The 10,427-nt window shown below is 35.6% G+C and overlaps 2 protein-coding genes across 3 annotated transcripts; one reads left to right on the forward strand and one right to left on the reverse strand.

Moving 5' to 3' along the window:
- Positions 1-3,952: 3,952 nt before the first annotated feature.
- Positions 3,953-6,998, forward strand: LOC125662660 (putative nuclease HARBI1). The gene is made up of 4 exons (XM_056147047.1): positions 3,953-4,666; positions 5,843-6,032; positions 6,229-6,334; positions 6,571-6,998. Exons 1-4 carry the CDS (start codon positions 4,123-4,125, stop codon positions 6,757-6,759), a joined length of 1,029 nt encoding a protein of 342 aa, XP_056003022.1. The 5' UTR covers positions 3,953-4,122; the 3' UTR covers positions 6,760-6,998.
- Positions 6,999-7,050: 52 nt separating this feature from the next.
- LOC125649629 (uncharacterized) lies at positions 7,051-9,708 on the reverse strand. 2 transcript variants are annotated; one of them, XM_056147049.1, is made up of 6 exons: positions 9,103-9,708; positions 8,534-8,581; positions 8,154-8,192; positions 7,919-7,966; positions 7,611-7,682; positions 7,051-7,308 (listed from the first exon to the last, which is right to left on the reverse strand). In XM_056147049.1, exons 1-6 carry the CDS (start codon positions 9,509-9,511, stop codon positions 7,121-7,123), a joined length of 804 nt encoding a protein of 267 aa, XP_056003024.1. In that variant the 5' UTR covers positions 9,512-9,708; the 3' UTR covers positions 7,051-7,120. The 2 variants fall into 2 exon arrangements, with proteins under 2 accessions (XP_056003024.1, XP_056003025.1); XM_056147050.1 differs by lacking the exon at positions 8,154-8,192.
- Between the last annotated feature and the right edge of the window lie 719 nt (positions 9,709-10,427).

The following is a 10,427-nucleotide window of genomic DNA, read 5'->3' on the forward strand; positions in this document are numbered from 1 at the left end:
TTGTTTTTTTTACACGAAGGAGATATTTCCCCTTAATCGTCATCCTTAATCTTGTAATTGTAAAAGAGGTTCAGTATTTTAAACTCTTTCACAAAATGAAAAAAAAAATCATCCTATTTTCCATGAGAAGGTAGCGATAAATCCCTGGGTTTTAAAACGCCTGTCTTTAGAAGGGACGTATTATGACACAACGATGTCTCTACCCCTGTCCGTCAGTTCGGGGTTTTCTGTTTCTAATTTCACTTCTCTGTCACATATCAAGCTAAAACCTTGCTATGTAGCTTCTTTGTTGATCATTCTTTATCATATTGGAATTTAATATTATATGGAGGGTACATAATTTGTCTGGCGAACTCCTTCCACAATTTTCAAGTGAGGACCATCTTGTTTTACAGTGTTTGTATGGATATTGAAGATGTGCATGTTTTCAAGGATTTTAATTTTCTTAAATGTTTGAGAAAAATACAGGTTGTTGAACTTATTCCATTTTGAGGAAATATTACAAAGAGAGTACATGATTTGTTCTATGAACTCCTCCCACAGTTTTCAAGTGAAAACCTTTTTATTTTACAAAGTGTTTTTATGGGTATTGAAGGCGTGCATGTGGCAAGGATTTTCATTTTCTTCAATGTGTGAGAAAAATTACAGATTGCTGTCCATTTTATATAAAGGGCATGGTTTGTCCTTATAATTCCTCTCACAGTGTAGAATCTATAATGGTATTTGTAAATAACTTGAAGCTGTGCATAGTGCAAGTATTTTGATTCTCAACAAGTTTAATTTTCTTTGACGTTTTGAATATTGAGAGGTTGTTGAACGTGGGTCAAATTTGGGGAAATATTTTACACACAAAATTCTTGGTTTGTCTATCTTAGCTACCCTATATTCATATTATGCAAAGAAAGTATGTCACAGCCTGATACTACGTGAAGCAATTTTTGATATATACAAATTATGACTTAAGAAAAACACCTTATGTAAGCATTTTCACGGACGTATTATGTGCCCAACTCTCTATTTTGTATTGCTTATAGGAGATATGAAATTGCCCACTGTTCGTCATCTTCACCTTTCCTTTAATTTATGGTGAGGAATGGTCGTGTGAAATGTTGAAAAGTTACACGTTTTAATGTTTTTGATTTAAGAAAAGTTTTGCGATTTCAAATTTACCAAAGGTTTTCTAAAAATGTATTAGAATCCACATTGATTTACGCCACTTTTGGCATATGTCGTGACACAATACTTTTGAAGTTTCTCCTTTACAGCTGTTAACATTTTCGTGAGGAGCAAAGATAGGGGTTTGGTAGAACATTTACTGGATCCAGCAATGTATCTTTCTTTGTAAGGGTTTTTGGGAAGTTTAGGAATCCAGTATAGGCACGTTTAGTTAACTCATATCCATCCATCCCATCACTAAGTGTTTAAGACTGAAGCGCGATTTTGAAGAATTCCATCGTTTGAAAGGGCAGTTGGAGTATAAGTACAATTACCAAATATGGAATTAATGCCAATGCAAGTTCGTTTAAAATACAGTTGTAATAACAAACCTTACAAACAAAGGCAATATTGTTACAAGGTTTGTCAACTGGAACCAAAACATATTCCTCATGTAACCTATCTAATTCTTTGATCACTTCTGGTTTACTAAACACAGAAGGATATATGGTACGTACTTTTATTTTGATGGGTTCAATACTTCTTTTTTTTAAATTCCTCTTACACCTTTAATCCATTTTGACAAAGTATTGGGTTCTTTTTTATATTTAGCCTATCGTCTGACATAATAGGGATGTTCTATCGCCAATTAAAAACAGAGGTTCTCTTAATTTAGGACCTTTTAAAATAATTAAGTGATTTTCAGGTCCTCATTTTCAACTTTTTCAATATCACCAGTAATGACATGTCCAGCTGGACTATAGTTGAAAGAAGACGAATATAATCTGACTGTGAAGAAAGTTCTGCTCTTCATGAAATTTCATAATTAGAAATGCTAAAGGATTGGTTTTTACTAGACAGTTTTTATTCTACTTTTTTTTTCATAGTTCAATACACCCGTTAACATATTTTCATACTGATACATGTGCTGTATTCATGTCGTGAGTGATTACTGGATAATGATCTTATACACGTATATATAATGCATCCAGATACAGTTCATCTGACGGTAAAGGATTGCACCTGTTCACGAAAGTGTTAATGGACGGATCACAGACAAGTCTGGAACTCTGTACCACCGTAGAATGTCTATGATTCGTAAGATAGGATTAGTATCTGAAAAGTTTTGCCATCGGAGACATTTTGTGATCAACGAGGATATGGAACTGCTAACCATCGGATAGGGTCTGCGATCAACGAGATGGGATTAAGATCTGAAACTATTTACCATTAGAGATGATTTTGGGAGAAAGAACTTCTAATATGTCACAATTTTGACATACGATCCCATGAAACGTTGTATCGTTGAGAAAGCTTGGATACCATGATGATGAATCAATTAATTAGTTCACATTATATTGACTGGAATCCTGGAGTTAATGTATCATGCTAGGTATTTAGTAGTCAGAGAATGTCATTCATTCAACAGTTCGCTTTGCCGTCAGGATATTTTGACATTCTCCACTGCATACGGTTGATGACATATTTCAATGATGTTGTCTCGCTTCAGGAAGTTTAGTGAATACAGAGATGTATCTATGATAATAAAAATTTCCTTTGTGACTTCTGTGTATGTTAACCCAAGCATATCCAGCTGCACCAACATAGCCCAGAACGTGACCATGAACGGTGTATGGATCTCATTGATAACGCGCAGGACTTGGTACACTGTTGTAGTGCTCCAGATCTGGGTCTTACAGGGTCGTCATCAAACAAATCGCTGCTCACATGGAAATACAATCAGAAAGGTCATTTATCAATATAAAAACTGTCTGATTTAAAATTACTGACGAGGTGAATCATACACAACTTTTGTTGAAAGATTGGTTCACGAATAGCGTAGTTTGCTCTTTTCAAAACCTTTAAAAAGTTGTTATTATGAGAAGAGAAGCCCGAATGTATCAACGAAATCTATGTCTATGTCGCCTACATCACTTCATGCTACTTTTGACATTTGTATGATGACATCTTCATATCCTAAAATACTTGAAATTACGTAAAATATATCAAGTTTTTAAAGATTTGCAACCAATTTACGATGTACTCTCCAATCTCCAAACCATTTATTTTCTAATCGAATGTTAAACAAAAGGCGATCACCGGTACATGCTGGTGAAAGAAGTTCTCATATTCCTCCACTAAGAAGCTGTGTCCCACAGGAATTTCAACCAGTGACCTTGACCTCATTCAAATGATCTTGATATGCGTAACAACAAATATTTATGTCAAGTAAGGGGTTCGATTGATTCTAATGTTTTGATATTAAAGTTGTGTGAATGCAACAGACACAGCCAAGCCCTGCACACGTTATCGGTGTTAAATAATGTCAAGGAGTCAAGAAGACGAATGTTTAATAGATAATTTATTTTCACTGTATGATTAAACCACCAGTAGGCATGAATTTACAATGTTTTAAAGGCATCTCTCGTTATTTACCTACAGATGCTGACGTCATTTCTCTTTATTTACCTACAGATGCTGACGTCATCTCTTGTTATTTACCTACATATGCTGACGTCATTTCTCTTTATTTACCTACAGGTGCTGACGTCATCTCTCGTTATTTACCTACAGATGCTGACGTCATCTCTCGTTATTTACCTACAGATGCTGACGTCATCTCTCGTTATTTATCTACAGATGCTGACGTCATTTGTCTTTATTTACCTACAGATGCTGACGTCATTTCTCTTTATTCACCTACAGATGCTGACGTCATCTCTCGTTATTTACCTACAGATGCTGACGTCATATCTCGTTATTTACCTACAGGACTGGGTTGCTCAAAACCTTGGTTAAGCTTAACCAGTGGTTAAATCCCTTGTCCACCGGTTAACTTTTAGCCAATGGTTAAATTCAGTTGCTCAAAAGTTAGCCAGTGGTTAAGTTGCCTAACCAGTGGTTAAGTTTTGGCCAAAGTTAGCCATTCTGCAGAGGTGGGTTAAGTCTTTTAACCAGTGGTTAAACATGGCTGCCCGCTTGCTGTTTGATGTTAACCTTGGCAGACGACACAAGAAAACAAGAGTTTACAGACATTTTAATCACGATTTCAATGACAGTGAATACAAAGAAAGGTATAGGTTTAGTAAAGAGTCAGTTAATTTCATCACTGATCTACTAGAACCCGAGTTGTGCCGTCCAACATTGCGCTCATATTCCTTGTCAGCTCTCAGTCAGGTCGAGATGGCTCTACGATATTACGCTACAGGTAATAACATGAAAACTATAGGCGATACACTGGGTTTCCACAAGTCAAGTGTTTCTCGAAGTATCCAGGATGTATCCCAAGCCCTGACCGATTTGGCCTCACGTTTTATAAAGTGGCCATCCACAGAAGGAGAGAAGTCCAACATCAAGAAGGGCTTTTATGCCATTGCCAAATTTCCTGGTGTGATTGGTGCTATCGATGGTACCCACGTCCGCATCATGGGCCCCAGTGAGCATGAGCCCGTGTATGTGAACCGGAAAGGCTTCCATTCAATAAACACACAGGCCATATGTAATCATGAAGGTGATTATAGTTTATCCAAGTTTTTATCTTTCTTCAATATATTGTATTTAGTATTCCTAAAATAAATAATTAAATGTTCATGAGATAATGAAGACAGGTCATACATTTCATGATATTGAATTTGAATATCAATTATGTCATTCATAATAACTTTTGAAGTTAATATACCGGTATATCACCACTAAACATTGATATAAAAATTCATATTCACCAACATAATATTCAAAAATACACAATGACTCACATAAACCTTTAACAGTGGAGAAACACAGTCTATCCGTGTCGACAACTTGTAGGCCTATGAAAGAGAGAATAGTGTTTCCCACTTCCGGTAAAAAATGAGCTTTCACTCCAACTGTAAATCCCCCCCCCCCCCCCACTTTACTTCACTTACTTATATATGTAAATACATAATTTGTCACATGTGTACTATATAGTTGGCGATAGTATCATCACTGAATAATTGCATTACTTGTATTTTCGGCACGTACATGTAGTAGCATCGTATGAGGAATGTTAACGTGCCTAAACCAGTGGCGGATTTAAGGGGGCGGGGCAAAATCTTTTGATTCCTTGAATTACTTCATTGGGAGAACTTAATTTTTTCCAAAAAAAACCCCTTAAAATGTGCGTCATTTTATTAAACTCACCTTATCAGAAATGATAGAAAATAGTACAAATGACTAATTAGGAGACATATTTGAAGCCTTATAAAATCTAGGGGGGTGGGTGGGTGGGGGGTGAATATTTCATCAACTTATACTGTCTAATTTTTGGGTGGGTGGGTGGGTGGGCTCCTTCATTACTGACATTACAATTTAGAACTTTCAAGCATATATTCTTGTTCTCATTCATACCTACTAGCAACTATAAAAAATAGTGGGTCACCCAATATACCTTTGTTTACATATGAAAAACCACATACGGTCATTATCAGTGGTGGCAGATTTTGAGAGGAGCCATGCAGTCCCCCTTACCCCTTTGGACACCCAAATTGGCTGAAAATTTTGGCTTGCACTTGACTTAATTTTATGCATATATATCATAATTACATAAATATATATTTAAAAAAAAAAACCAAAACAACAACAACAAAACCCAACTTTCTGTCCTGCTGGTAGTAAAATAATGAAACTTCATGCAAGCCCCACCTTTACTCCTTTTCCTTACTTACAGGCCGATTTATCAACATTGTTGCCAAGTGGCCAGGGTCCAACCATGATTCTTTTATTTTTCGAGAATCAAATATTGGAACATATTTCGAAGCGCATCATAAAGGGATTGATGTGGATGGACTACTGATTGGTGACAGTGGATATGCATGCAGCAAATATCTGGTGACTCCCTTTCTACGACCCACGACTGAGTAAGTGATTCAAGTTCCGGTGGGGGGGGGGGGGGGGGGGGTAATTTAAGACCAAACCAGAATCAGATGCTGAGATTTCCTAATTCAAGAGAGGAAATGTTATGGAGTCAATTCCTCAATTCAAATTATCGATTTCATATTTCAATACAATTACCTCACCAGAAAAGTTGTATTTGTCGTCAAATGTGTTATGTAGGTCTCAGATGAAATACAATGATGCACATACACACACAAGGGCAGTGATTGAGCGAAGTTTCGGGTGGCTGAAGCGACGATTTATGGTCCTTCATGGAGAAATTAGGGTATTTCGATATGCACATGCTATGTACTTTATTTGTTTGACAACTCTTCAATGATAAATCAAATTGTAAATAAAATTTACTATTTTTTCCAAATGCTTGCTTCACAAACTATTTGGAACTGCATTCAATTTCGAATTTATTTAAAAGTTGAGAGATCAATGTTTTAAATTAATTTACATTGTATTATGAAATTGTGCATTTTTACATGTTAGATTTTCATGTGTTCTCTTTTCTAGTGTAAACCGGATCGTGCTGCAAAAATAATTGTAGCTTGTGCTGTGCTGCACAACATTGCTTTAGAGAGGAAAGATTGTATGGATGATTTGGAGTGTGAACATTCAGATGAGCCACATGTTTCAGATAATATTGTAGTGGAACCAAGAAACAACAATGTCAGACAGTTCATTGTTCAAAATTATTTTTAATTATAGTCAGTATAATTGCTACTTTTAACTCCACCCCCAAGTGAGGTATCCCATGGGCCTCATTGCTCACCTGATTCACCTTCAACCTGTCATTGTTTACCTGTTGTGATTTTCAAAAAACTTTTTTTCATCAATATTTATTCCCATAACATTTTTACCCCCATATTGTGCCCTTAACCTAGCCCCAGAGGATCACAACATAACTGAAAATGAATTCACATAACAAAGAGATCCAGCAACACCAATATGACTAACATATATATATACATATGGACATTTTACAGACAAACAGATGACAGACAACATGATCAGAATAGCTTACTACAGGTGAATTTTACTGTGTGTCGAGCCACTTAATATACTACATCTCATTTTCTGTTGGCTTAGATGGTAATTCCATCTGCAGTTTTTTAATTTCTAATGCAACTTTTTCTTTCTGCAATATAATAAGTTCTTTCATTAGCAAGATCCTCTCCCTATCCTCTCTCAATACACTTTTCTGAAGATCTTGCAGACTTTCCTGACCAATTTTCCTCTTCTTTGTTTTACCTAAAAAAATCAATGTACATCAATCCAATAGTATACTTAGATGTTCATTAATTGTTTATATTTGAAATATGTTTTCGAGTTTCCAAATTTCGTTTTTGTTAAATATACTTATTACATTATGTAGTTTTTTTTATTATTGTATAATTCAAATTTGTTTTCACTTAATTCTTTGCAGTGAGACAATTTGATTTGCAATTTTTCACTATAAAATAATTTTGGGATACAGTGAACCATTTTTGTAAGTAGTGTTAGACTTGCACTATTGATGTCTTTAACATTAGACATTGCTTTATATACAATACCTGTTTCATTATTCTTTGAGCTGATCAAGGTCCCAGAACTTGATAATGTAACATCATATGTTACAGATGTCCCTAAAATAAAATTCAATTTTAAATACTGAATTATTTGACAGTTATAACCTTTGCTTTGCAATACATGCACACTTGAGAGCGCCCTTAGTAACCTCTCCCAATTGCCCCAGTGCTATAAATCTTTAACCTCCATTCTTACAGAAAAGTAAATATAGATCTGGTATTATGCACTACATTCATGTATTAAGTATTATGTATGTCATATGATCTTACATATTTATCATTGTTAAACTTACCTTCCAAATTTTCTGGGAGTTGAAGAATTGTCTCTGTACTACCTTGGCCTATGAATTTCAAATATTGCTAATTACTATATAAATATTGTTAATTTGTAATTATGTTTAATAATTTAATATATATATATATATATATATATATAGATGTACAATGTTTTTATTATATTTATATCACCATTGGTCTTGTTAAAATGTTATATGCTAAAATAAACTTGTTGTAAACATATTGCATTACCTTCAAAGGTGATTGTCTCTTCATTGATGGTTTGAAAACCTAGATTGTGTGAAATTGATAAAGAAAATTTATTACCATCATAAAGAAACTTTTACATCATCAATGCATAACTTTACAAGCAATTGGTATGTTATAACAGAAACTGACAATAAACAAGAGAAATAGGTGAAGTCAATGGGAAGGAGTCACAAGTTTACATGTTTGAATCACCTATTTGTTGGCCCTTTTTCATGCTGTTCAAAGTTTAGGGGCCACAATAAGGGTCAATTGTTGAACACGTTTTAAAAATGTGCCCCCCCCCCACCCCCGCTTTCCTTTGTCAAAAGGAACAATTAAATTACTTATAACTCAAAAAAGCCATTTCAGAGTAAAAATCTTACCTGAACTCTCAGCTTTCTCTAACATACATGTAGGTATAGCTGGTACTTCTGGATTAAATAAAAAACAAAAGTGTGTAAATAACAAAACATTTAAATATCTGATTGAAATATATTTCGTGTGTATGTTTCTAAATTAAATTTACACGAAGTACTATATTTGAACATTGTTCGTTGGGATATTGTAGTTTATACATTATAGGAAATTATGATACTAGGTGCAAAACACTCATGGGGCGAAAAAAGAAGTTTCCGTGACCTTCACATTGCTAATGCATCAAGTACGATTACTCGGCAGCAGTCGGTTATATGGACTGTAAATTTCAGTTTTAAAATTAGATAGGATGTACGTGTATGGAATATACTTCAGCTGTTGTTAATGATGAGTTTTTTCCTGAATATTATCAGTGAATTACAACTCTGAAGTTCGGTCTATCGTCGGATAGCCCATGGAAGACATGTATTGCAGACGAACACAAGTTACGAATTTCCTCTGCCATAGTTACTCAATGTTCTTGGATAATGTTCTTGGGCAAATTACAAAAGAGTGGTTAAGCGAATAATAATCTTACCTTGGATTACGAGGCCTCCGACCTCAACTCCTCCCCCGATCCCAATAAAGTTGGGGGAATCGTGGTGGATATCTAAGATTTTTTGCGACACCGGATCAATTGGCTGAGGAGGCGGACCGCCCCCGGTTTTGACACGGTGAGTCTTCTGGAGGTGTTTCTCCACTTTTGCCTTCGAGCAGGCCTTTCTATATTTTTCCTTTACCTGGTCTATCGAACGCACTACCCCCGACCCTCTGGAATTGACAGCGTCCGTAATATGTCGCCACACAGCAGCTTTTTTAGCATTAGTAACTTGGTTTGTCTGTTTAGACTTGAGCAAACTTAAATGTTCTTCAACTAGTTCCACTAGAAATAGTGTCTCCTCTGGTGAGAAATTCTCACTTCGTTTTTTGTTTGTATTGGTAGCCATTATTGTTTACATATACAGACGACAGATGTTGCATTGTGGGATACTAACCACTGGTTAAAGTACTAAACCGTTGGTTAGTAAGTCCTAGGGCTAAACTCACTTTGAGCAACAGAATTTTGACCAGTGTTTAGATACCCAGTGGATAGTAAATTTACCCACTGGTTAGCTTAACCAGTGGTTAAATTTAACCAAGGTTTTGAGCAACTGGGTCCAGATGCTGATGTCATCTCTCCTCGGCTCTAGCTTAAAGTTTCAAGTGGGCCCAAGCGAGGGTTAAAGTAAATATATTGAATAATAATTACATGTATATTATCAATTTGTTTTGTTGACTTTTAAAAAAAGCTTAGTGCTGAAACATTCCTCGTACTTGTAATTGGGCACGATATTTAGTCATAAAACAAACAAGAGGCTCATGGGCCACATCGCTCACCTGAGTCACCTTGGTCCATATCAGAAGACTTTTCATAGATATTTGCATGTAAAACCGTAGTCCCTATTATGACCCCAACCTACCCCTAGAGGCCATGGTTTTTGCAAACTGGAATCTACACTATGTCAGAAAGCTTTCATGTAAATGTGAACTTCTTTGGCCCAATGGTTCTTGAGAAGAAGATTTTTAAAGATTTGTATGTAAAACTTTGATCACTCCTTGTGGCCCCATCCTACCCCCAGGGGTCATGATTTGAAAAACTTGAATCTGCACTATGTCAGAAATCTTTCATGTAAATATCAGCTTTTCTGGCTCAGTGGTTCTTGAGAAGAAGATTTTTAAAGATTTTCCCTATATATTTGTATGTAAAACTTTGACCCCCCCTTGTGGCCCCATATTACCCCAGGGGGCCATGATTTGAACAAACTTAACTCTGCACTATGTTAGGAAGCTTTCATGTAAATATCAGCTTTTTTGGCTCAGTGG

This window comes from Ostrea edulis, chromosome 8 (genome assembly GCF_947568905.1).
Source record: "Ostrea edulis chromosome 8, xbOstEdul1.1, whole genome shotgun sequence".
NCBI classification, from domain to species: domain Eukaryota; kingdom Metazoa; phylum Mollusca; class Bivalvia; order Ostreida; family Ostreidae; genus Ostrea; species Ostrea edulis.

Bases quoted from the DNA above. Each gene is read 5' to 3' on its own strand.
- LOC125649629 (XM_056147049.1), bottom strand. From the start codon at position 9,511: ATGGCTACCAATACAAACAAAAAACGAAGTGAGAATTTCTCACCAGAG. The intron at 7,967-8,153 runs GTAATGCAATAT...TGAAATTCATAG, and splicing joins AGAGACAATCACCTTTGAAG to GCCAAGGTAGTACAGAGACA. The intron at 7,683-7,918 runs GTAAGTTTAACA...ATTTTATTTTAG, and splicing joins ACTCCCAGAAAATTTGGAAG to GGACATCTGTAACATATGAT.
- LOC125662660 (XM_056147047.1), top strand. From the start codon at position 4,123: ATGGCTGCCCGCTTGCTGTTTGATGTTAACCTTGGCAGACGACACAAG. The intron at 6,033-6,228 runs GTAAGTGATTCA...TGTGTTATGTAG, and splicing joins TTTCTACGACCCACGACTGA to GTCTCAGATGAAATACAATG. The intron at 6,335-6,570 runs GTATTTCGATAT...TCTCTTTTCTAG, and splicing joins TCCTTCATGGAGAAATTAGG to TGTAAACCGGATCGTGCTGC.